A 25715-nucleotide genomic window follows, 5' to 3' on the forward strand; every position below is an offset into this window, starting at 1 on the left:
GGCAGCCAAGGCCCAAGGGTGACAGGAGTGACAGAGTAGGTTGGCAGTGGAGCTGGGGCCAAGTCCCAGGCTTCTCCTGCCCAGCAAATCGGCTCTGGGTTTTCTGAAAGCAGAGACTAGGGCGCACGCACCCCTGGGGAACCAGAATCCAGGCCCGGTTTTGCATCAGGCCCTCCTGAGAAGGTGTTTCCTCCTCCTAGTGGGGCAGCTACTCGGCAGCTGGTTGAGTCAGCCTTAGTCCCTCACTGCTCTTCTGGTCCCTGAAACTCGGCTGCCAGGGGAGCTGGGGCCACCTACGAAGGTGTCCCCTCCATACTGGATCCCTACAGGTAACCTGCTTCAGGACGGGGGTCCCCTGCCAGTGTCCCAAAGGGCAGGCACTGCCACCTGGTATCCTGAGCACCCTCTGGGACCTTGGGGGGTGGGGGGTGCACGAGTGTGTCTGAGACTGGAACAGCCAGACAGATGGAGAAACCTTTGTATTGACCCATGGATCTGTCCCATAGTGTTGAAACAGAGCAGGAAGGACCTGTTGATTCTGCCTCTGGAAGGAGAGGGGAAGCAGGAAGGCCTGTGCTGCTGGGGATTCTGAGCTCAGGTGCCCACTGCCCAGCCCGAGGCAGACCGACAAGACAAGAGCAGGGTCAGTTTTACAGAATGTCCTCTCACCTCCATACACATGCGTGTGCACATGTGTGTACGCGCACACATACACACACCTGGTGGTCCTGAGGGTACCAGAGTACACACTGCAACACACAGCTCAGTTACACATACAGCACAGTAGGAAATACACAGTGCACACATCATACAACACTATCACCCAGAGAGTCACTGAGCACATCACACAGACAACAGCCACCAGTCAGCATCACACCGTGACATGACACACAGGCAGTGATATGATATTCAGCAAAATATACAGTCTTCTCGATCCTCAGTACCCAGACATGCCTGCTGGACCGACTGTCAAAACAGCACAACTCAGCAGAGACATCACCGTGGGCTCACACAGCAGCCACAGAAGAGCCCCAAACCATGCGTTTGCAACACCCAGTACCTTGAACACAGTAGATGTGCAGGAGCTAGTGTTAACCTGGAGCATGCAGGCATTCACACAGGCCATACAAATGCCTGATGGAGACATGCAGGAACCCCAGGCTCCCAGGTGAGGGTGGGGCAGCCGAGGAGAGGGCTCGCTTGGGCTTGGACACTGACTCAGCCGGGAGGGCACAGGGCACGGGCAGCAGGCACAAGCCAGGACCTGTCTTCCCATGCAGCCCAGCCTGGTGCCCTGGCATGGCAGGGGACAGGAGGGATGGGAGAGACCACCCAGTGGGCTCAGACCATGGCTCTGCTCTGCTCTGCTCGTGGCCCAGTCATGGGCCCCTTGCCACGTCCACACGCCCCTCAGGGCTGAGCAAATGTTTTGCTTCCGGAGTCACCATTCTACCTGAGCAGCTGGAGCTGCTTTGCCAGCACTTGGCCTTCACCACCGGGACCCTAGCCAAGTCCTGGGTCAGGGAGGGTGGGGGACCCACGTGGCCAGAGCCACGGGCTCAGGGGGTCTGGAGAAAAGGGCAGGGCTGGCAGCTGGGGCATTCCTGGTCTGTGGGAGTGGGTGGGTGCGGCCGTTGCCTCGGTGCGGGGGGAGGAAGTTGGGGGTGTAGACTGGGGAGGAGGTTGCCTCAGACAGGAAGACCAAATGAGCCAGGGCAGGGTGGAGGTGAAGGGTGGAGGGAGGGCACCCACATTAGGAGGTTCCAGGACGGGGGGTGAGCAGATATGTGTGTTTTGTATGTGTTTTGTGTGTGTTCATGCCCCATGTGTGTGCAAATGTTTCATTAATCAAACATTTACCAACCATCTGTTGTGTGCAAAGTACTGGCTTTGGGGGTGAAGGCCTGTCCCTACCTTCAAGGAGCTCACAGTCCAGTTGGGGGAGCACTGTGTGTGCAAAGGTCTGTGTGGTCTGTGGATATCTAGGGACAAGTCTTTGTCCCAGGACTTATTCTTGTACAGGTGAACCCGCCCTGTGGGTCCTGCCTCCCTTCGTGGGCATGGGCCTGTGTGCAGGCTTAAAGCTGTGTTAGATCATCTCTTGGTTTGGGCATGACCACATAGGGCCCTTCATGGAGTAACAGGTGTGTGTGTGCCTGTCCTTGTACAGGCATCAGTGTGTATGTGTGACTGGTGTATTTACATGTGTCAGTGTGTACGCATGTGTCCCGGTATAGTGTACACATGTGTCCAAGGGTGCATCTCATGCCACCTTGACCTCAGCCTTCCTGGGTGGTATCCCGCCCACCACCTAGAATATATTTGGGCAGAAAGAGGCAGTCAACTCCGGGATGTGCCCTATATTTGAGCAGGGCTTGACCTGACCCCAAGTCTGTCCCCAGGGAGCCATGTGTGCCCAGTGGGGGCACTGCCCCAGCTGATGCCTCAGAGGGGCCACCCATCTCAAGAGGGGCTCTGGGCCCCACCTTACCTCCTCATGGCGCATGAGCCAGAGCCCGAGGCCGATGGGCTGTTGGACCTCAGCTTCCTGACAGAGGAGGAGCAGGAGGCCATTGCCGAGGTCCTGAAGCGAGATGCCCACCTGCGCCAGCTGGAGGAGGGGCGCGTCAGGTGAGGCATGGCGAGAGGTGGGGGCCTCAGGCACCGGGGGGCCCACCCTGCCCCCACCAACCTGCAGCCTGTCAGATATCTGAGTAGTTCTCGTTTTTGCCGTTTGGTTCCTTGTACCCCTGGCCAGCTCTGCTTATCACCTCTCGCAGCCTCCCTGCCTCCGGCCTTGTCCACTCCGGCCAACCCTCCATACCGCAGCTGGAGCTCCTCAGATCCGTCCTTCATATGCCTTGCTGAACCCTCTCCTGGCTCCTCAGCATCATGTGTCAGGGGCAAGCCCGGAGCGTGGTCCACAGGCCTTCCCGATTGGTCCCTGCTAGCCTCCCCCATCTCATCTTCCACCAGTAACCACCACCCCTGACACACACAGTGTCCACTAGAGCCATGCAGGTGCTCCGCTGTCCCTGAACACACCCACCTTTCGTTCCTGCTTCCTGGAGGAGCCCAGTGGCAGAGGAGCACAGGACTTACAAGTAGTGCTTGGGGACAGATGCCTCCTAGCGATGTAACCTTGGGCAATTCACCTGACTTCTCATCTGTAAAGTGGGGCTAAGGAATCCTACCTTATAAAATTAGGAGGGATTAGACATAGTAGTCACTTTAGTGAATAAATTCTTCTTCTCTACCTGAAGAAATCCAATTAGTCCTTTTAGAGGCAATTCAAATGCTACCTCCTCTGGGAAGCCCTCCTGAATTCCCACAGGCAAAACTGGCACTTCTTATATCCATCATGGCACCCACCTCACTATAATATACTTGTCTATTCTGGACTCGGTCTCCCCACCAGCCTGAGCTCCTCCAGAGCAGGGATCAAGTCTGATTTGCTATTGTGTCCCTGGCCCCAGGTACAGGGCCTGGCACATGGTGGGTGAATGGTAACAGCCATGCCCCCCGCCCCTCCTAATCCTCCAGCAAGCTCCGGGCTTCACTGGCAGACCCTGGGCAGCTGAAAATCCTGACGGGGGACTGGTTCCAGGAAGCACGCGCCCGAAGGCACCACCATGCCCACCTTGGCTCTGACCTTGTCCGAGCCTCTATCCGCAGGAAGAAGAGCTCCAAGGGTGAGAGATCCTCAGGGCAGGGCAGGCCTTGTGCAGGCCAGGGCACCCAGTGTATGTGGACAGGTAGAGGGCCCCTGGGTCCCAGTCCCAGCTGCCCCTGGTACTGTGTGCCTTTGGTCGGGTACCACCTCTCAGTACTACCCCTCTGTGGAGGGGGGTTCACAGAGCTTCTCACCTGCATGCAGGAGAACAAGCTCTGGGTAGCAATAAGGAAACCGAGGCTGCCGGGAAAGAGACTGAAGAGGAATTGGAGCCCAGGTGAGTAGCAGTGGCGGGGGGCGGGGGTTTCCTACCAGTCATCGGGGTCCCATCCCTGACAACAGCTTCTCCCTACTCCTAGACTCTTCATAGACAAGGCCCCCCAGGAGAGGCTCAGTGAGGCGGAGGTGAGTGATGAGTGACTGAATGAACTAATAAAGGAACATACGGGAGAGTAGAGGTGGCATGTGCTGGGAAAGAGACCCAGCCTGAGAATCAGGTCTGTGTCTGTCATCCTGTTCTGTCAAATGGGAGTATGGACCTCTAAGAAAGTCCCAGAATCTGGCTGTTACTGGGGAGTAGGGACTGAGCAGGTCGCGGTCCGGGACTCAGATGCTACTGTCCCCCACTAATGGGACGCTGGGAGTCAGGCCGGGCAGGCGCTGAAGTGTGATGGGGTGTGAAGTACAGGTCCAACGGGTCCTGCAGCTGGTTGCAGCCCTGCCCTGGTGGCTGAGCTAAATCTAAAAGGGGGCAGCCAGCTGGAGCCCCTAACCTATGACCCCATCATAACCTTTAACCCTTCATCACTAGTTCCCACTGTGACCTCTGCCCCTTGCTTCTTTCAGGGACGTGATCTCCCCTCACCATATGTCCCCCCAGAAGCATCAGATCATGAGGAGGAGCCTCAGGCCCAGGAAGGTGAGTGGGCGGATGTGTGCTGGGGAGCACAGAGAGGTCGTGGGGATCAGAGGCAACTCTAAGGGGCTCCAACCATCTGTGTTGACCTCCCTCCTCCTCCTCCTCCTCCTCCTCCTCCTCCTCCTCCTCCTCCTCCCCACCCCCCTTGGGGGTGGGGGGGGCAGGTGGTCTCTCCGGACAACCCCAGGGCAGCACTAGGGCCCCGATCCTCAGGTCATGGGGCTGCAAACCAGCCTCTCCAAACGTGTGCAGGGCGGGCTCAGAGGGGCTGGTTCAGCAGCTTGTGCCCCACCCCAGCCCCCGGCCCCGGGGGTGCACAGGTCTACGAGCAGGAGGCGGGCCCGGAGCCGGAGCCGCCAGCCAGGGAAGAGGAGGGGCCGCAGCCCCGCCCGGCCCAGGTAGGCGGAGCGGCCCGGCGGCCGCAAGACCCGGAGCGGATCGAGAGCGGGGAGCGAGCCGTCCGGGCCCAGCGCCGTCGGGGCGGGGGCTAGGGAACACGGCGCCCCGACACTTCTCCCTCCCCAGACCCAGGCGGCGTCCAAGATCCTGGAGAACGGGGAGGAGGCCCCCGGGCCCGGCCCCTCGCTCGACCGCGTGCTCAGCAGCAGCTCCTCCGTGTCCAGCCTCAACTCCTCCACGGTGAGGGGGGCCTCCCCTCCCCACAGCCTGACACTCAGTCCCGCCTGACCCTCCCTCGCCCCCGACCTTACCCTCCAGCCCCTGGGCCGGCTACCTCGCAGTGCCCTGCACCGCATCACCTGCTTTGCCCCATACCTCCCATCTGAACCCCCGCCCCCCGGCTCCCCAGCCTCCACCTGAGCTCCCGAGCTCGCGCCCCGCCCTGACCTCCCCTCCTCCGCGCCCCCAGCTGAGCGGCAGCCAGCTGAGCCTGTCCGGGGAGGTGGACGCCGTGCAGGTGCGCGGCTCCGTGCACTTCGCGCTGTGCTACGAGCCGGACGCCGCCGAGCTGCACGTGCAAGTGATCCAATGCCAGGGCCTGGCCGCCGCGCGGCGCCGCCGCTCCGACCCGTGAGTGCCGTGGGCGGGCGGGCGGGGCGTCCGGAGCCTCTTCTCACCGCCCCCCACCCCTGCCCAGTCCCACCACCTGTCTTGGCCAGTTTCCTGGTCTGCAAATGGGGATCGCAACGTTCTTGCGAGGCGTGGGTTTGAGTGAGATGACTCCTGTAAAGCGCTAGCACGGAAGCTGAGTGTGAGTGTGTGTGTGTGTGTGTGTGTGTGAGTGTGTGAGTGTGAGTGTGAGTGTGTGTGTGTGTGTGAGTGAGAGTGTGTGTGAGTGTGTGCGTGTGCGTGCGTGAGTGTGCATGTGTGTGAGAGTGTGTGTGTGTGCGTGAGTGTGTGTGTGAGAGAGTGTGTGAGTGTGTGTGTGTGTGAGAGTGTGTGAGTGTGAGTGTGTGAGTGTGTGTGAGAGTGTGAGTGTGTGTGTGTGTGAGAGTGTGTGAGTGTGTGTGTGAGAGTGTGTGAGTGTGAGTGTGTGTGTGTGTGTGTGTGTGTGTGTGTGTGTGGCTGGGGAAGCCCCCAGGCCGGGGAGGAGGTGCTGGGAGGGACCCGGGACCGGCCCCCTTATCTCTGGTCCTCACCTCCCCAACCCCCACCAGCTACGTCAAAAGCTACCTCCTCCCGGACAAGCAGAGCAAGCGCAAGACGGCCGTGAAGAAGCGGAATCTGAACCCGGTCTTCAACGAGACTCTCCGGGTAAGGCTGCCCGGGGTGGCCCCCCATTCAGCAACCAGGCTCCCTGCCGAGGGCTCAGGGGGCAGGGGCGGCCACATGGGGTCATTGCCTGTCCCTCCGTCCTGCATTCCTCGGGAGGAAGGGCAGGGAGCCCAGAGTGGTGGGCGCAGCGTCAGTTCAGACCCCCGCGAATGCCCTCCCCTCCGGGGTCCCCCGTTTTCCATCCTGCGGGGAACGCGGCAGGACCAGCCCCGCATTAAAGGCACCGCCTGTCCCCAGTACTCGGTCCCGCAGGCCGAGCTCGCCCGCCGCGTGCTGAGCCTGTCCGTGTGGCACCGCGAAAGCCTGGGTCGCAACATCTTTCTGGGCGAAGTCGAAGTGCCCCTGGACACGTGGGACTGGGACTCCGAGGCCATCTGGCTCCCCCTGCAGCCCCGGGTGAGGCCACTGGTCGGTGCAGAGGGACCCAGGGCACAGATCTCGTTTTCACCCGCCGAGCCTTCCCCAGCCCCGCAGACTCCACCTTCGCTGGTTTCCCTCGAGGCTCTGCCTGCCCGCCCTGCTCACCGGCCCCATCGGTGTCCGGAGGCTCCACCCCGTCCCTTGTGGCCTCTTTGCCTTGGGTCCTGTCCCTGCTCCCTGACCAGCCCCCTCTCACAGGTTTTGCCCTCTCCTGACGACCTTCCCAGCCGCGGGAGGCTCTCTCTGTCCCTCAAATACGTCCCCGCTGGCTCTGAGGGTGAGTGGCGCCCAGGAGAGACCAAGCTGGCCGGGCCCCTGGGAGGTGGGGACTCCTGTCCCACAACGGGGAGGGCTCTGTCCATGGGCCGAAGCCTGAGCCGGCCTTTCCGCAGGCGCAGGACTGCCCCCGAGCGGGGAGCTGCACTTCTGGGTGAAGGGAGCTCAGGACCTGGTGCCTCTTCGATCAGGATCCCTGGATTCTTACATACAATGGTGAGGGGCCCTGGGAGCTCCCCACCTTTCCTTTTGCCTGAAGTGGAGCTCCCCACCCCCTCTCATCACCCACCCTTGATCCCCTAGTCTGGGCTTTGACCTCTGAGCAGGGTGAAGGGGCAGCTTGAGGCCGGAGAGTTGAGGACACCTCTAAGGACTGCATTTCAGTGGCTGGCACCTATAGAACTTGTTGGAGAGCTGAGGCTGAGACCTGGGGGGGTCCCAGGGGCCCTTTCATGGAGATCCTGCAAGGCCAGGCTGTGGGGCCTGCAGTTCTGTGGTTTTCAAAGTAAGCTCCGGGTAGCTCTGGTGGTCCAGGTTCTGTCCCACCCTCAGAGAGTGAATGGAGGTAGGCTGAACAGGTTCTGAGATCCCAGCCCTGTTTCAACCAGGCGTTGTTTTTCTCTTAGGTTTTGTACTTCTGAGCAATATTTTATCTTGCAGAAAGGGCCCCAAGGCTATAAGAAGTTTGGAAATTACTCTGAGGGACAGCAGGGAGTCATGAAGGTCTTTGAGTTGGGGAGTAGCAAAATGCCACTTCAGAGCCATTACTCACAGGAGACCTGGGAGGAGGCTGGTGCAAAAGTCCTAGGGCATCGAGGGTTGGAGGCCAGTTCTCAGGCAGGAGCCAGAGGACGTGGACATTGCGAGGGAGTCTAGGCTGGTTCTGGAGAGCGTAAAGGGGGGCCGCTTGATGCCAGCCCACCTCCCCCACAGCTCGGTGCTGCCTGATGACAGCCGGGCCAGCCGCCAGCGGACAAGGGTGGTGCGAAGGAGCCTCAGCCCCATGTTCAACCACACCATGGTTTATGATGGCTTCCGGCCTGCTGACCTGCGCCAGGCCTGTGCTGAGCTCTCCCTCTGGGACCATGGGGCCCTGGCCAGCCGCCAGCTGGGGGCCGTACGCCTCAGCCTGGGCACCGGTAAGTGGGCAGGACCCTCGGGGGCAACCACTGCTGGGAGGCAGGGGCTTCCTGAGTGGCCTTGGGCATTTTCCTTTTGTGAACTTTGGTGTCAGTGCGTAATCTGGGACCGGGCAGGTGTTCCTGGGACCTGGGGTGTTAACGTGACCATGACCTCCACCCTTGCCCAGGCAGCAGCTACGGGCTCCAGGTGCCCTGGATGGACTCCACACCTGAGGAGAAGCAGCTGTGGCAGACACTCCTGGAGCGACCATGCGAGTGGGTGGATGGCCTTCTGCCCCTCCGAACCAACCTGGCCCCCAGGACATAGGTGCCTGACAAGCCTTGGCAAACCTCTCTCCGGACCCCCATCTCAGGGCCTGCCCTTAGTGGAAGTCAATAAAGTCTATTCTAAGGGCAACGAGGGGCTGATGTCTGCTTGGGATTAGGGGGATGGGGTGATGACAGGAACGAGTGAGGGAAGTGCAGGGGGCCAGGTGAAGGCACTTTAGATTCAGACATAAAGACCCGAGAGAGCTGGCCCCAAGACCCCTGCATACCTCAGAAGTTGCTGAAGTCCAAAGGTACAAAAGTGTTCTGTTTAATAGTCTTTGTCCGGTGGTACTCAGTGAACTTGGGCATCTCTGTGGTTGGACTACCCCTACCACCTTCCAGTTGCCCCCGGGCCCTGGGGTGAGTGTGTCAGAACTTGCTGGCGTCTTCTCCAGTCACCTGTCCTCGGGTCTGGCCTCTTGCCTCTGATGCCCTCATTGAGCCTCCTGGGGGCCAGGGGTAACAGCCGTGGATCCTGCTCGCTGTGCCAGGATGGCTCTCCAGATGCGGCATGCCATCCCTCCCCTGAGGGTAGCAAATTCCCTGTGGCTCAGCCAGAAGACCCTGGGCTCTCTGGTACCCACTGTCTGCCTAATGCCCCCTCTGTCCCCAAGGGAGCCTGGTGTCCCTGTGGTTTCCAGAGAGGAAACCAGACAAGCCTGTAGCTGGGGGTCGGGATCTGACCAGCACGATCCCATATGCATGGGTCATCCTGGAGGGCGCAGGACATACCTGATGCGGGTGTAGGTGAGGTCATCTTTAGTGGCGCAGGTCAGTAGGGCATGGAGGGTGAAGCTGTGGTTCAGCAGCTGGTTATGGACAAAGATGCCCACACAGAAACAGGGAGAGATTAAAATTAGAGAAAGATGTGTCCAGAGAATCAGAGCCTAGTTCTGTTTTACTACCGGCATGCTAGGGCAGGTCCCACCCCTTTCTGGGCCTCAGTTTTTTCCTCTTTACAATGGGAGGGGAATCCTAACTGTCCCTCTAATGTTGAGATTCTCTGTATCAGAGGGGAAACGTGAGAAGAGCTGAAAGAGGGGCAGAGGTGGAGTTTTGGTTGGTAGAGGTCATGGGTAGCCAGCACTCTCTCCCTCACCCTCTGGATGGTGCCTGAATCCACGTCCAGTTCCTGTAGCCACTGCACCAGGCCCTGGTCCACTGTTCGAGCAGCTGTCAAGGAGAAATCAGGTGAACCCAGGGTGCCTCCTGCCAGAAGCTGTCTCCTACCACCATCAGTGTCCTCTGCTCACCTGGGGGCCCTGAGGCCAGGGAGCAGGTCCTGGCCTCCTTGTCCACCCGCTGTAGAGCCTGTTGCATCAGAGCCTGGCACTCCCACTCCTTCTCAGCCAGGACATCTCGGAGCCTGTTGGATGGCAGAAGGCCAGTAGAAGGGAGGGGAGAGTGGGGGTGACGCTCACACAGAGGCTAGGGATGGGTCCCAGGGGGCTTACCGATCAGTCTCTGCTCGCAAGAGGCCCAGCTGCACCATCAGAGGTGGGGGGCTCTGCTCACGTTCCCCTGGGAGCAGGCTTGGCTGGACTGGGGTGTCCTGCTGCTTGGGCTGGGGCTCCTCTTTACTGGACTCCTCTGACCTCTGTGGGACTGCATCCTTCTCCACTCCTGCCGGTCAGAGTGAGGTGAGCTTAGGCCGGGCATTTGGGACCCTCGGACACGGGCAGAGGGCGTGGGGAGCTCTGTGCACTGGCCGGGTGGTGTCAGTCGGGGAGATGTCTGTCTGGTCACTCCCCCACCCACTCCTTCCTGGCCTGGGATAGGCCTGGTGACCACACCCCCTGCCAGCTGCATTCGTGTTCCCCACGCCTCCAAGGGCCACGCCCTCACCCACAGGCAGGCCATCTCTGCTCCCGGCCTACCTGGGCTCAGCACGGCTAGGGCTCCCCGCACAGCACGGCTGAGCAGCGAGTCCAGCACGAACATCCAGTGTGGGCGGATCTGGCGCCTGCGGAGAATCTGCTTCACCTGGGAGGGAGGATGGCGCCGCTGAGACTGCTAAGCCTCAAAGAGAGGTGGGGCTGGAGTTGGAAAGGCCTAGAAAGTCTGCCTGAAGCAAGTGGGGTGGACCGGCTTGGAGTCAAGGGAGGGGCTGGGAAGCTAGGACTGCGCAGATGTCCCTTCCCTGGTGGCTCTGTCGTCACAGAGAAGACATGGAATCTTTCAACATCAAGACCTTGCACAGGGAGTTCATGAGCTGTTGTTGGGCAGCCCTAACTGTGAGAACACTCACTCACCGCATCCGGGAAGGCAAAGAGTGGTCTGTGAAGAAGTGCAGGCTCAAGGCCCTGGGCCCGCAGCTGCCCTTGCAGGGCCCGCAGCTCCTGGGCCAGCTGCCGGCGGTTGGGCGTGTGGATGTGCGCCCCGAGGCAGTGCAGTAGCTGCTCCACAAGATTCCTGCCCAGACGGGGTTCCTGAGAAGGAAGGTATTTCCATTTGAGCCAAGAGAGATGCTGGTAAGGGGCTGGGGTTGGGGAAGGCCATTAGCCGGAGTCCTGCCGTTGCTCTGCCACCAGGGGGCGTGGGGGCGGGCCGCCCACCTGGTCCTGCTCCAGCCACAGATTCTCCGCCAGCGTGGGCAGCTCCTGCTTCAGCACCTCGGCCAGCATGGCCCGGCGCTTGCTCTCTTGATGCAGCAGGCTCAGCCCCGAGCTCTCCTCCGGGGACGCGGGATCTTCGGCTCCGGGCTCCTCGGGCACCCTGGGTGCAATGGGGAGCGGCCAATGGAGGGCGGGCGGCAATACCGACCAGCTACCTCCGCCCCAGGGTTTGGATCCCGGCGCTGGCTTTGACTTTCAGGCCTCTCTCACAGGGATAAGAGAGAGACCTGGCACCGAGAAGGCACCCTAACGAAATACAAGTAAGAGCAATTGGGAGGTAGGCACCCAAGCGCCATCCTTGCAAGTGGTCCAGGTGCCCAGGTCCGTAGAGAGGGCTTGTCTGGAGGGAGTAACAGGACAAAACCAGATAAAGTGAACCCGCCCCAGGACCCTGGGCTCTCACCGGAGCTGGCTGGTGTCCCCGTAGCTGAGGCAGCGCTTCGGGGGACTAGGCGGGTGTTGAGAGGGTGCCTGAGGGCGTGGGAATGTCTGGGACTGGGTGGTGGAGTCCGCTGAAGGAAGAGGGCTGGCTGAAGTGGCATCTGAGGGAGGGACAAGGCTGTCAGCCTGGGCCCCGCGTCAGCCCTCAGCTCCACAGCTCACTCCAGTGTGCACCCCTCTCCACCCACGCAGTACCTGGGGGCCGGGGAGCATGCTGAGGTGAGCCCGGGCTTCGGCTCCTCTTCCCAGGCTGCAGGAAGGGGTCCCCCAGCAGTGCTTGAGCACTGGCACGGAGACGGGGGTCTGGCTCAAACGTTCGCAGGAGGAAGGCTTGGGCCTCGGCTGACAGAGAACTGGGCATTGGCGGATGTACCTTGTACATGCCCACCTGGGAGGGGCCGGAAGGGAAAACAAGAATTAAGTTTAGAGACATGCAAGGCACTGTCTGTCCCCACCCCACCTGCTGAGCCATAGCCTGAGGGGTCTCACCTGAAACATGGCAGCCTGTGGGCTCCCGAGCTCGTGGAAGGGTGGGTGGCCTGTGGCCATCTCGATGACAGTGCAGCCCAGCGACCAGATGTCAGCCGCTTTCCCGTACCCGCGTGGGCCCTGGTCAATGATTTCTGGGGCCATGTACTGTAGGGTCCCTAGGACAGGAGCAGTAGTAATAATGCTCACCTAGGCTTTATCGCTATGGAGCGGCAGGGGCTCTCTCCTCCTTTGGCCACCTGTACCCACCCTGAACTCTGTCATCCAAAACAGTTCCCATCACCTATCCTGGTCGTCAAACATCTACCTGAGTTTCCTCACTCATCTTAGGATCCATCCCATCCATGGATTCCATCACTTGCAGTAGGTTCCATCCTATAACCTGGATTCCATCAGCCACTCTGAATTCACCACCAACTTTGGTCCGCAGCAACACTTCTGGGTTCCATTTCAGGCACTAAACTTAATGTCCTCAGCCACCCTAGATTCTATCACCTCAGCCCTGGCTCAATCGCCTGCCCTGGGTGCTATCCCCCATGAACTCTACTCCATGCCCAGGAGAAGCATCTTCCAGGGAAGGCCCCAAGAGTCCTGCCCCAGGTCAGCATCTCCACTCACCACCCCACACCTGTTACCTGTGAAGGTCTCAGTGCAAGGGGTGATGCCTGCCAGCCGCTTGGAGGTGCCAAAGTCGGAAATCTTGAGTAGCCCACTGAAAGTGTTGATCAGCACATTGTCCCCCTGAGGAGAGTGGACACTTCACTCAGTGGACATTAAGCTGGGGTGCTGACACCAGAAGTGGAACCTATCCCAGGAGCCCATCTCCTGGGAATCACAATCTGACCCTGCCTCTATCAGCCTCCTCCCCCTCCCATCCCACTATGCCCCTCTGGGAGCTGACACCTGGTTTGGCTTCAGATCTGGTCTCCTTCTCTAGGGCACCTTCTTGATGAATATCCCACCCTTTGCAAAGGATCTGCCAGCTAAGTCTAAACTGCCAGCCTCTGTCTGGGGCCATATCTCTTCTCCTCCTCCCCCCCAACCCCCACCAGCAAGCCAAGGTGGGCCAGCTACAGGGCTTACCTTGATGTCACGATGCACAATGCGGTTGTCATGCAGGTAGCTGAGTCCCTGCAGGATCTGGCGGGTGTAGAAACTGATGGTGCTCTCGTTGTCCTGCAGGGGTCCCCACACTGACCGCAGCAAGGAGGACAGACTGCCTGGGCAGGTGCAGTTCAAGGTCATCATTGCCACCCTCTCTCTCCAGCCCACAGCTCTCTGCCCAGACACGCCCTTACCGTGGCCCAGACTTCATCACCCAACTGCACAGCATCAGCTTAATTGTGGGCTACACCACCCACACACACGCTTTGGTTCATGTCCCCTAAGGGTTCTCCACCCCTATCTGGCTCCATCCCCACGCCCCACACCCCCACGCCCCACACCCCCACTTCCATTCCCATCGCAGGAGGACAGGTACCTCCAGGCACTTCCTCCATGAAGATCTTGAGGTAGCCGCCCTCGCTGGCTGAGCCCAGATAGCGCACGATGTTCTTGTGGCGCAGGCGTTTGTGCAGAGCGATCTCTTCATGTAGGGGCTGAGAGAACCTGGGAGCAGGTAGGGAGAGAGGAACAGGCCGGATTTGGACAGAGATGCCCAGACAACTCCAGCACCAGCCAGGCCACGCCCCCAGGATCTGCCCCTCCCACAATCCCCTCCCCGACTTTCCCACCTAATCACTCAGCCCGCAGGCCCCACCAGACCAGATCCCGACCTTCCTGATCCTTGCCTTTCTGACTGCAGGTCCATTGGCTCGAACCCTTTCGTCCAAGAGCCCGCCCACTTGGGCCTGACCAATAGGGCATCAGCGCCCCCCTTGCTGCCCCGCCCCCATGACCCTCTCAGTTCCTGGTCCCACCCTGGCTCGCACGCCCAGCGCGCACCTGCTGTCCCGCTCTGGGATCTCCTTGATGGCGATGCGTACCCGCGTGTGCCGGTCGCGGCCCGCGTACACGACCCCGTACGTGCCCTTGCCCAGCACCAGCCTCTCCCCGGTCTCCGTGTACTCGTAATCGAACTGCGGGGCGGGTGAAATGGGGGTTCAGCAGGGCCCTCAGCCCTTTCCCCTCCCCGAGCTTCCAGGCCCCCTTCCTCACCTCCAGCACCTCCCACACACCCTCTGCCTCCTCCACGGGCGCCCTGGGATCCGGATTCGTCACCAAGGACTGGATCAGGCCGCAGAACCTGAGGGCGGGAGGTCAGACTGGCCGGAGGGGTACCTTGGGCGCAGTGTCCCCTCCTGTGCCGAGAGCACCTAGGGGACACATCCTTCCTTTCCCTCACTCCCCCGGACATCCCAGCCCTCAGAGCGCCCTGACCCGACCCGACCCAACCCGAGAGGCTTCGCACCACTGGCAGTGCCCTGCGCTGGGGAAGCACAGCTGGACGTCCTGAGCCGGGGGAAGCGCGTAGAGGAAGCAGCAGCGCTCATCCCGCTTGGAGGCGCTGGGAAGGGACAAAGGGCACAGCTGAGCGCCAGGCCGGCTAGCAGCGCGCCCCACCCGACTGCCCCAGGCCCCCAGGCCCTGCCCTCACCTGACACCGCTGATGGAGGGGACAGAGAAGGTCCAGCTGGAGGGAAGGTCCTGTGAGAAGAAAGGGAGTCAGAGGGGCCTGGGCATGGAAGAAAGGCTCAGGAGAAGATACACTTAGTGGTGAGTAGGGGGCCTCAGTGGTGGCTTCACCTGGGTCTCAGGCTCCAGCAGGCTCAGGGTCACTGCGCTCACGGGGTTCATGCCCTGAACCTCCAGCTTCGCAGGCAGCAGCACTTGGTTCATCTCCAGGACAAGAACCTGCAGGGGACAAGGGTGTGTGTGTGGGCGGGGGGGGGGGGTAGGTCAGAAGGGCCCGACCCCTCCTCAGGTCCCCTCACCCCACAGGCCTCACCAAGCACTGGTCCCCTTGGGGACTGTCTGCTTTGAGCAGCTGGCAGGACTGTAGCAAGAAGTGGAGCCAGAAGTGGGCACGGCGTGGGGGTCCTCCCAGGGGCTCCGGCGTGGGTCTGAAGTGCTGGTACAGCAGGAAGGTTTCCATCATGGACACCAGGTACCTGCGGGCACAGTGTTGTCAACTCAGCCAGGCACCAGCTAGCACTGCCCGGGAGAGTGGGCTAAATGGGGCATTAGGTGTCATGGGCACTGGTTTGGAAGGGGCCAGGTCCTTGGCTCAGGGCTCAGGCCAGTGGACATAGATGCAGGAGCTGAGAGCACAAGACTGAAGAGGAGGCCACTTACCATATGGGGGCATTGAGTTTGTATAGCTGCTCTGCAGCCAGTGCCACCTGGATAGGGTCATTAGCAAGGATCTGAGCTCCCAAGTAGAAGCCTACATCCCAGTAATATTGCATCTTCTCCACACAGCCTTTTCGGGCCAGCAGACAGCCCAGCTTCATACCTGGGAGTGAGGGGCATGGGCTCTAGTGAGTGTGGCTGCAGGTGTGGGCAGAGCCCAAGTGTGGGCCACAACCTTCATGTGGGCAGGAGCACAGATGTGGGTGAAAATGTAGGTGTGGCATGATCTCAGGGTGGGAGGAGGAGCTCAGACACAGGTGAGGGTGTGGGAACAAGTGCATGTGGAAGGAACACAGATGTGAGCTTAGGAACAAAGAGTCATGGGCTTAAGGGCTCACAAGGGCCCAGGACAGGTAGGAGGACGCAGGTGTAGATTCAGGCAGACTAGATCCAGAAGGGGATGACCTCAGTCCTAGCTCCCGCCCAGTGTTCTCTCTCCCTGCCCTGGGCGCCTGTTGGAAGGACAGGGGTGCAAAACTGGGGCTCACCAATGAGCCGGAGCTCTTCGGAGTCCTCAAAGCGCTGCCCAGCAGCGATGAGGAGCACGGCAGCATTGATGCCTGAGTGAAGACTGGGCTCCACATCAAAAGCCTTCCGATACCTGGGAGTTGGGCAGAGGGATGCAAGGCTGGACTGATGCCCACGGCCCCACCGGCAGCCCACTGTCCACTTGCTGGTGCCCCCTTACCAGTGATAGGCCTGCTCTCGGTGCCCAGCATCCTGAAAGCCAGAGCTGAAGAACATGTCCTTGTAGACACGGCCACACATGCAGTACAGGTCGGGGGCCACAGGGCCCTCTCTCTGTACCAGTGGCAGCAGCACAGCTAATGCCTTCTCCCGGTCCCCAGGCCTGTTCCTCCTAGGGGAGGGGGAAGATGGGCTGGGGACCTGCCGGATGGCCCTGTCCCACTCGGTCTGGGGACCCCCAGATGCTGAACAGCAGGGACCCTTCCAGGGGCCTGACAGTAATGAGCACAGAATGGCAGTGACTTTGGTCAGCACTGACCTTTCTAGAGGAAGTGATCCCAAATGGAAGTGATTTCTAGCTGCAATGACTCTGAAGAGAGGTGACCTTGGACAGCTGTGACCTCCCCAAGGGCACCACCTCACCGCACCCTGGGCAGCAGTAGTGGAACAACAGGACCCTCTGACATCAGCGTGACCCTAGTCAGCAAATTCCTTGAACAGCACTGATCTCAGACAGCAATGACCTCATAGAGCAGGGACCCATGTTCCCACGTGGCTATGTCCGAGCGCCGCTCTGCCACTCACCGGTTGAGGGCAAATGTATAGTGGAAGCAGACGTTGTGCTGCTCAGCTACGTCACACGTGGGCAAGGCCTGCAGCGTCTCCACCAGCTCAATGATGGCTGAGTAGTCCTGCAAGAGGGAACAGCACACACTAACTGGCCTCTGGTGGGTCCCATCGGCCCCAGCCTCTGAGGAAAACCTTGAGCTGGGGGTCCCCTCCCACCCCTGACACCCCACCTTCCCACCCCCCATCCTCTCCCTCAGGCCTGGCAGGTAGTACAGACACCACCCCTTACACGGAGAACCCATTGCGTGCCCCAACCTCACAACTGCCACGGGAGACAGTGACTCAATCATTTGCACTACAAACAGGCTCAGAGACATCAGCCAGGATGAGCTCGGGTTTGTCTGACACCGAATGCTGTGCCCGACTGCCTCTCAGCACACCTGCACATCTCGGTAGGAAAGCAGTAGGTTCATGATGATGTCAGGGCTCAGCAGCTCCACGCTGTCCAGTCTCCGCTGCAGGCGAGCCAGCTCCTCCCGCAGCTGCTGTCCACTGAACCGCTCCCGGGCCTGCCGGATGTCCTGCCGAATGGTCTCCCGGAAATAGCCACTGATGCCCGGAGCAGGAGAGGGTGGGAGGGAGAGGGGATGGTGGGGCCTGTCCAGGTCACTGTACCCTCTCCAGCCTCCTCCTGGTGCACCTTCTCTGGGTCCCCCTTACCAAGAGTCCGTGGGCATGGCCTCCAGCAGGCGGGCAAACCGGCCCACCAGGGGTGTGAGCAGGGCCTCAGTGCCCACCCCGGGCTGGACTAGCCCATCAGCTAGGCCCCTCAGGAGGCCTACGTCACCACACAGCACTCGACCAGTGGCTGTCACCACATAGGGGATCAGTGTGTAGCTGCCAACACAATCCTGGTGGGAGGGAGGCAGGAATCAGTAGAGATCAGAGTTCAGCACCAGGTTAGGGAGGGGCAGTGAGGGGGTCAGAGGTCAGCACCAGTGGGAACTGGAATAGCAGGAAAGGGACACACTGCAGGAAGGAAGGCAATCGGGAGCAGAGTCACACAGACATTGAGGGGTATTAGGGAGATTAGGTGACGGAGGAGGCCAGGCAAGGTAGTGATGGGTCAGAGGTTATAATGGAAGTCAGAGGGCATATTGGAGTGAGGGGTGGATTCTGCTCACTGAGTTCTTCTGAAAAATGTCCTCCTGCAGGGAACAGACAAATACTGATGTTCTGGGTAGGCCCTACCCCCGCCCTGTGCCTGCCCCCACCAGCCACCTGGCCACCTACCCGCAGGGCCTGCAGGTCAGGGATGTCTTCCTGGGAGCAGAGAAGCACGTTGTTGGTCATGCTGAAGCTCTCACGTACCCCAAGATGGTAGAACAGGGAAGGCTGTGCCAGGGAGCTGCTCACCTCCAGCACCACCACGTCTGCGAGCACAAGGTGGAGGCCCTGAGCCCGGAACCCAGCTTGGAGGGGAAGGAGGCTGGGGCTCCATCCTGGCTCAGCCTGCCTTCCTGTGTGATTCCAGCAGGATCCAACTTTGCTCCTGGCTTCCGTTTCCTGCTTTTAGGGTCCTTTTGGTTCTTACACAGAGGAGAGGAGGCTGGGCACCAGCCCAGAGCCTGTTCTAGGCCATTTGAGAAGCAAGAGTTGGGCTAACACTCAGTCCACTTCTTTCCCTGGGTCCGCAATCCAGTCTCTTGAAAGGTACCAGCATTGTGTGTAGATAACACTGTGCTGTATGTGTATGTGTGTGTGTGTGGTGCGTGCGTGTGTGTGCACGCGCCTGTGTGTGCGTGTGTATGCATGCCTGTGGGAGGGGGGCGGGGTTGTGACTGGATCTTTGTGTGACAGGGTCTGTGAGGACCTGTGTATTGACATCTATGTGACTCTGTCTGTCTATAACCCTGTGCGTGTCTTTGTGTCCTCGAGGGCGGTCGGCCTTCATTTTTTAGACTGCGATTTTAGGAACATAGGGCAAGCGCGGGCGCCAGGGCTCTTGGATAAACAAATAAGTATCCAGAGGCGGGGCGTGAGGGTTGATGGAAGGGACAGGCCGCCTCGGGCCCCACCCACGAGCGATCTGCCCGCCTCCAGCCCCGCCCATTGTCTCGGGGTTAAGGGGTCCTCTTAACCTAAGCTCCTTGCCCAGAATCCAGTCCGTTGGTCCCTCGCTCTCCTTTCTGCTCCTTAGCCCGCTCCTCCGAAGTAGTCTGCGAGGACCCCTGAACCCCAGCCCCGTTCGCAGAGCCCCTCGGCGAGTCCACGCTCCACCTCCCAGGATCCGCCCTCACAACTCCGCGCGGGATCGTCCCGAGGAGGCGTTCTCCAACCCAATTCCTAAAAGGCCGGCTCCCAGCCCCGGCCCAATGCTAGCCCCGCTCCCCAGGCGCGCGCCGACGCCACATGCTTAGGTCCCAACCCTGAACCCCGGAGTCGGCCTGGACCCGCTAAGTCCTAACCCGAGCCTGGCCGCGCTTCAGACCTCCTAAACCTCACTTTTCTCGGGTCCCCGCCCCAGGCCCTCAGCTTTAGCTCCGGGTGCAGCCCCCGACCTCGCCGCATCTCGCCCCACCCCGGAGCCGCCGAGCCACGCCCCCTCCGGCCCCGCGCTCCGCCCCGCCCGGGCGCCCGGCGCGCTCACCCGCGTTGTAGAAGGAATCCAGCGCCGCGGTGTCCCCCAGCGCCAGCGTCCCGAAGGGCAGGGTGCGCAGCTGCGGCCGGGGCCGCGGTCCCGCGAGCTGCGCGCAGGCCTCCCGCAGGCAGCGGAGGGGCAGCGGCTCGGCCTCGGCTGCCCCGTCCCGCTCCAGCCCGGGCTGCGGTTCCCGGGTCAGCACGTAGAGCAGGCTGAGAGGCCGGCTCCGAGCGCAGCCCCGACCGGGGGGCGGCGCGATCGGCGGGCCCCGGCTCAGCGCCTCGGCCAGAGGGTCCTGCCAGCAGCTGCCCGCGCACTCCTGGGCCCCGGGCGGCGGGCACGGTCCCGCCATGCGGGGGCGCTCGGGCGTCGGGCGCGTCCTGGGCACCCGGGGCCAGGCCAGAGCCGGGGGTGACGGGTCCAGGGAGCCTGAGATCCTGAATCTCCTACGGGGTCTGGAGATCCGAAGTCCCGCCGAAGGTCCCGTTCCTCGGAATCTGGAGTCCAGGGCGAAATCCAGGCTACGGCTTGGAAGGTCCTGAGGATCCGAAATCGGGAATTGGGTCCGGGAAATCTGGGGCATCCGGCGATCCGCGGCTCCGAGTCACGTGGGAGATCCCGTCGGACCCCGTCCGCCGCTCGGTCTCCGCTGGGAAGCGTCCGCCGCCGCTCTCTCCTGCCCTCACTTGTAGGCCGGGCCCAGCCCTTCCCGGCGACCAGGAAAGCTCCACCCTCGGCCTGGGGCAGCACCGCTCCTAGCAGCCCGGGACTCGCCTCTCCCCTCCCTCCTCTCCAGCGAGAACTTCTGAGTCCCGCCACTTCCGGAACAGCCTGTGCCACTGTCTATGCCAACCACTGGGGACTGCTCACCACAGGAGCTCGGACGGTGTGCGCGGCCAGGGCTGGGGAAGAGGTGTGAATTGCAGGCCCTGCCCGGCACGGATCTGTGCAACAAATGGATCTCCAGAGCATGCAGGCTGTGCTCCAGGGAAGGACTCCACCTGCCAGGAGGCCATCAGCCCTAGCGTGGGACTCGGCACCTGCTTTCCCCAAAAACCAATCTGCTGATTTTTTACCTCCACTTACTGCCACCACGGGGCCTGAGAAGAGACCCCGCACCGGCATCTCTCTACCCACCTGGAGAAGAATCCCAGAACTCCAGCCCGTGGACTACAACAGCTTCCCATCTCCAAATTCCCAAGAATCCCTACCCTTTTAGTGTGAATTGGTGCGGCAGCGACCTGGTCTAAACCTCAATGGGCTCTGCAGTCAGGAACTGGGGACTTGCAGAGGTTGAGTAACGCGTCCAAGATCGTTCGGTCACGTGACCCAGCAGGACGCACTCCCAGGGCTCCCTGTCAGACTGCAGACAGCGGACGCTTCACTGCTCACTGCTCCGCCACGTTCTAGGCCAGTGATGGCGAACCTATGACACGCGTGTCAGAGGTGACACGCAAACTCATTTTTTGGTTGATTTTTCTTTGTTAAATGGCATTTAAATATACAAAATAAATATCCAAAATATAAGTCTTTGTTTTACTATGGTTGCAAATATCAAAAAATTTCTATATGGGACACGGCACCAGAGTTAGGGTTTTTCAAAATGCTGACACGCCTAGCTCAAAAGTTCTAGAATGTGGCTGTGGCAAATCCACGGCTTGATAACTGCTAGCTCGGTGACTGCGTTTTCACCACCTGTGGCCCTGGGTTTGACCCTGAGTGTAAACCAGCCCCTGGTGGAACCCATGGAGAAGAAGCCAAGGATGAGGACTTGGTTTACAACCAGGGCTGGGGCGGGAAACAGACAACCTAGAAAGGACAGGCACGGGCGACAGAGAGGGTGAGGAAGCTGTGCAATTTCTACCACAAAACCACCCATTTGCAGGACCCACAGGGCCCAAGGGCGCTGTCAGTGAACGCTTGAGTCCCAAGTCCTTCCCTAAGTGTCCCCCGGGCCTTGGCTTGCACACCTCCAGCGAGGAGAGCCTTCCTGCTTTATGCGGCTGAGCCTCCCATCGTCCTGACTGAAAGAAGTCTCCCCTGAATGGAGCTAAAACCTATGTCCCTACTCTGCCCTCTTGAGTTTTCCCCAGTCACTGGAAGCCAGGAAAGGGTTAAAATGATTTTATTTTAAAATGTGGACGGGAGAGCAGAGGCAGTTAGCAAGGGGGAGAAGGAGCCTGAGCATCCGCATCCGGAAGCTGCTCAGGAGAGATAAGAGTGCTGGTTGCCAGGATGCCTAGCGAAGCATGAGTCGAACCCTGCGGTAAGGGTGGCCCACGCCAAGGCCTGAGGCCCAGTCAATGCCGTACTTGTGGGCAGTGGTGGGGGACGTCGCATAGGGTCCGTTGAGATTAGATTGATAGCAGGCTTCGTACCACCAGGCGCCATGGACGGTCACCGCGCAGTTGCCCTCCGTTGTGTCGTGGTCAGCGTCGAAGGTGGAAAAGCGCTTCCCGTGGTGAAAGCTCAGGGAGTCCCCTGGCAGAGAGGGGATGGGAGGCACATTGGAGGCGGCACCGTGCCGGGTGCCCTGGGAGAGATGACCTCCCAGGAGCCTCGGAGCAACTGAGAGGTGGGTGTCATCAGGCCCCGAGAGAAAGCAGCACCAAGGAGCCAGTGTTTGCCCCAGGTTACTCAGCCAGTCTCAAGGGCACTGGACTTGAACTCAGGACTGTGGCTCCAAAGCCACCAGCTCCTCCCGCTGCCTTGTCCCCTCACAGAATCCCCAGCCTCCCTCCAGGGAGAGCTGGGAGGGACTTCTCAGATGGCTGGCAGGAACGGGGGCTCCCCTGAGGCAGACTTCCCTCTTTCAAGTCTCTCCTCAAGAGTTGCTGCTTCTCTGAAAAAAAGCCTCCCCTGGTTCCTCTTCCAAGAAGATATCGCTAACACGCAACAGACCTTAGAGTCCCACCGCCTCCCTCCTGCCTCCTGGTCCATTTTACAGCGCAGCTAGCGAGGCTCTGACGTGGAAGGGACTCGCCCAGGCTCACAAAATTAGTAAATGACAGAGGTGGATTCAAACTCAGGTCTGTTTGCCTCCAGAGCCCAAATTCTCTCCTCCTGTACCACCTGGCCTCCTGATTGCCATTTCTCAGAGGAGGACACTGAGGCCCACAGAGGAGAAGGAATTGTCCTGGGTCATCATGGAGGCAGAGGCAGTGCTGGGCAAGTATCCAGCCTCCCTCACCTTTGCCCCTAACCCAGGGCCCCGCCTGAGGGTCGCTCACCGGCAGTGCCCTCTAAGAACTTGCCCAGCACCAGCTGGTAGTGATCCGACTCGCCAAGGAGGCGGAAGGACCCGTAGTGGGCAAAGGTGCGGTTGCCATCAAAGTCCTCCAGCTCCACTCGCAGCTCCCAGGTACCTAGGGCGGGGACAGGGAGGAGGAATCCTCAGGCCCCGATGCCAGAGGAATGCCCCTCAGGCTCCCTGGACCCTGCTGGGAACTTACCCTGGAGAGTCAGCTGGTGCAGGTTCTCATTCCCCAGCCAGAATTCGGACTCCTGGCTCCCAAAACCTGCTTTGTAGGAGGACCAAGAGCGGAAGAAATCCACGGAGCCATCCTGTCGCCTCTGGAACACCTACGGAGGCAGAGCAGGCTGGCACATCAGCCACTCCTCCAGGCTGGACGTAGGCTGAGGAGAAGCAGCAAACACTCCGGACTCTTTGGATTGGGGCTTATTGATAAAGTGTGAGTCCAAGTGAGCCTTGCCTGTGTGTGTATCGACGGACTCTACATCCTCTTATTAACTGTTAGTGCCAGTCACCTAGTTAGTGACACTCAACTTCACACCAGAGCCTTGCAAACCCTGGGGGAGACTGAAATGATAGAATCCTCATTCCTGGTTTCCTGAGATGGTCAGTCCTGCTGGGAGCCAGATTCAAAATAACTTGCTTGAATTTACTAAGATAAGAACCAAGATATTATACCGGAGAGGTCACCCCCGGAGGCCCACGCTGGACTCCTGGCCTCACCCCGATTGTCCCCGTCAAGCCAAGCAGTCCCCAGGCTCTGTAGAGTTTCCCTCCTCAATATCTTTCAGTCCAAGTGCCTCTACTTCCGTTGTTGCCACCACCCACTGTCTTCTCCTGCCCGGGCCTCTGACATCCTCTTAACCTGTGCCCCTGTCTCCACTCTTTTTTTTTTTTTTAATACATTTTATTGATTTTTTACAGAGAGGAAGGGAGAAGGATAGAGAACTAGAAACATTGATCAGCTGCCTCCTGCACACTCCCTACTGAGGATGTGCCCACAACCAAGGTACATGCCCTTGACCGGAATCGAACCCGGGACCCTTCAGTCTGCAGGCCAACACTCTATCCACTGAGCCAAACCAGTCAGGGCCCTGTCTCCACTCTTGACCCCCACTGCACAATGCACCTTCCACGCTGCCATCTTTCTAAAGCATAAGCCTGACCTGGCAAATCCCTGCTTAAAAGTCCCCCGTGGCTCCAGTTACCCCCACGATCCTTAGTCATTCAGGGCCCTCCACGAACTGGCCTTTGACCCGCACCAGAAGACCTCAGCCAACCACTCACACCTGCTCTCAGCTCACCCACCTGGTCCCCAAACCCTCCTGCACTGTCCTGTCTTTCTACCTGGGATGCCCTTCTGCACCTCATCTGTTTTGAGAACTTCTATACAGCTTTAAGGCCCTGTCAACTGTCACCTTGTCTGTGAAGCCTTCTCTGACTTCAGGTCCCCTGGGAGCACCGTCAACTTTTGTCAATGAATTACTCTAAGAAATGCCCTGTCTCCAGTGGGCTCTGACTCCCCCTAGGGGACAAGGGGCAGAATTGCCCACTGGGCCTGGCCTGTGAGTCTCTGACACTCACCAGCCAACCACCTCCCAGGGTGTCCATGTCACAAAAAACAGGAAGGGCTCTGCCTTCAGGGAGGCACAGGTGGTACCAGCCGCTTAAGGTGGCACCTCGGCTCAGCAGCTCCTGGCACCTCCTGGGACCTGGGGAAGGGGAGATGGTCTGAGGGCCTGCCGCCCCCCCCCCACCCCCCCCCCCGCCCCAGTTATGCCCCGCCCCCACCCATGGGCAATGGAAGAGGCTCAGTGTGGACCTCAGGAGCCCACTCTGCTCCTTCAGGCCCCGGACAGGGGCTCTAGGGCTGGCCCACGCCTGGTGGTCCACCAGCACCCCAGCACCGCCTGGTTCCAAGTCCCCGGCTCCTGCAAGCTGCCTCACCCTCCTGGCACCGGAGCAGGTTCGCTGGATCTCCTGTCCCACGGAAAGACCGGGTGTTGGCTCTAAGGTCTGCGTACCCCCGAGGGGATGCCCGCCAGCCACCAGAGGGGAGGGTGCCCAGGCCCTTCTAACCTTGCCCATTCCACCCCCTGCGGGAAGGCAGTCACAGCCAACGGCTGAGCAGCAGCCCTGCAGAGCACCCTCCCTCTCTAGCTGAGCGACAGAGCAAAGGAAGAAGAGGCCCGGGTCCCACACACTCACCTGGTTCGCCCTTGGGGCCCATCTTGCCCGGTGGTCCAGGCTGCCCTGAAATCCAGAGACAGAGATGCTGTAAGTCCCACTCCACACCCAGGGCAGAAGCAACAGGGATTTGCAGCCAGAAGTCCAATCCCAGCTGCACCCTCCACTGGCTGTAACTGTGGACAAAGGCCTTATGCTCTTGGGGCCTCACTTTCCCCTCAGTAAAATGGGGGGAACTCTCCACCCACCTCATAGAGTTGACCTTGGACGCTGGGCGCCCCGCCTGGAGCCCGGCATACAGCAGGTTCCTGGCCCTTTTGTCGTGGTCTCTTAGCAGTTATTGCTGCACTGCCAGCAGCCTCCCAGCTCCCCCCAGGTCCCCTCCCGCTCGCTGGTATCACTCACCTTGAGGGCCTGGAGCTCCTTTCTCCCCAGGACTCCCTGGGGCTCCAGGACAGCTGGGCAGGAGGACAATTTTGCTGGCTTCCAGTTCCCTGGGTTCTGCAGGGAGATGTGGGGCCGGGTGGGCACAGAGTGGTCATGGGGGAGTGGGCATGTCTCTCTCCCAGGCCTCTCTGCGGTCCCCTTTCCATCTCCCAGATTCTAGCTGTCGGGATACTTGCCTCCAAGAGCTTTCCAAGCTCTGCACTCTTTGCATCTATTTGCAGAGCCCAGGTTGTCAAACTGCCACCTCCTCCTTGAGGCTAGCGAAGCCTAGGACCCTACCTGGACAGCGGGGGTGGTCCTCAGTCCTCAGGCAGGCAGGCTCCCTGAGCAGGAGGAGCAAAAGGGACAGTGGAGTCCGCAGGAGGCCCATCTTGCTCTCCCACTGGTGTGCCCTCGAGAGAGGACGCCAGTTTATAAGGGGGCCAGGCTGGTGGCAGAACACAGAGAAAGACTTCCGTCCATTGTCTTTCCCCACGGACACTCCACCCTGGTTGGAACCGACAGGAGGTGGGGCATTTCCTCCCTGGGCCCCAAAGAGGATGAGCCTTATCCCTGGCCCAT

At 60.3% G+C, this 25715-nt stretch overlaps 3 protein-coding genes across 3 annotated transcripts; 1 reads left to right on the plus strand and 2 right to left on the minus strand.

The window, feature by feature from the left end:
• Positions 1 to 227: 227 nt before the first annotated feature.
• On the plus strand, positions 228 to 8550 carry SYTL1 (synaptotagmin like 1). The gene is made up of 15 exons (XM_070404470.1): positions 228 to 329; positions 2403 to 2631; positions 3544 to 3692; positions 3878 to 3950; positions 4033 to 4078; positions 4520 to 4592; positions 4890 to 4990; positions 5118 to 5231; positions 5461 to 5621; positions 6209 to 6305; positions 6564 to 6722; positions 6945 to 7023; positions 7139 to 7238; positions 7956 to 8161; positions 8332 to 8550. Exons 2-15 carry the CDS (start codon positions 2441 to 2443, stop codon positions 8469 to 8471), a joined length of 1689 nt encoding a protein of 562 aa, XP_070260571.1. The 5' UTR covers positions 228 to 329; positions 2403 to 2440; the 3' UTR covers positions 8472 to 8550.
• A 175-nt stretch (positions 8551 to 8725) lies between these two features.
• MAP3K6 (mitogen-activated protein kinase kinase kinase 6) lies at positions 8726 to 20012 on the minus strand. Its single transcript, XM_070404469.1, has 29 exons — positions 19277 to 20012; positions 17920 to 18059; positions 17811 to 17834; positions 17347 to 17537; positions 17067 to 17235; positions 16642 to 16748; positions 16058 to 16228; positions 15858 to 15970; positions 15313 to 15472; positions 14966 to 15128; positions 14764 to 14871; positions 14615 to 14664; positions 14429 to 14524; positions 14176 to 14263; positions 13963 to 14096; positions 13499 to 13626; positions 13102 to 13238; positions 12654 to 12759; positions 12019 to 12176; positions 11725 to 11917; positions 11492 to 11630; positions 11029 to 11188; positions 10726 to 10902; positions 10351 to 10456; positions 9928 to 10096; positions 9727 to 9839; positions 9573 to 9646; positions 9206 to 9282; positions 8726 to 8998 (listed from the first exon to the last, which is right to left on the minus strand). Exons 1-29 carry the CDS (start codon positions 19848 to 19850, stop codon positions 8908 to 8910), a joined length of 4116 nt encoding a protein of 1371 aa, XP_070260570.1. The 5' UTR covers positions 19851 to 20012; the 3' UTR covers positions 8726 to 8907.
• Positions 20013 to 21376: 1364 nt separating this feature from the next.
• FCN3 (ficolin 3) lies at positions 21377 to 25607 on the minus strand. The gene is made up of 8 exons (XM_070404471.1): positions 25434 to 25607; positions 25113 to 25208; positions 24729 to 24773; positions 24468 to 24500; positions 24105 to 24232; positions 22720 to 22849; positions 22498 to 22632; positions 21377 to 21748 (listed from the first exon to the last, which is right to left on the minus strand). The coding sequence occupies exons 1-8, from the start codon at positions 25522 to 25524 to the stop codon at positions 21507 to 21509; spliced, it is 900 nt and encodes a 299-aa protein (XP_070260572.1). The 5' UTR covers positions 25525 to 25607; the 3' UTR covers positions 21377 to 21506.
• Positions 25608 to 25715: the final 108 nt, after the last annotated feature.

The sequence above is a fragment of the Myotis yumanensis genome, unplaced genomic scaffold (assembly GCF_028538775.1).
Source record: "Myotis yumanensis isolate MYYU_CA2020_CCGP unplaced genomic scaffold, mMyoYum1.0.hap1 SCAF_2, whole genome shotgun sequence".
Lineage (NCBI taxonomy): Eukaryota > Metazoa > Chordata > Mammalia > Chiroptera > Vespertilionidae > Myotis > Myotis yumanensis.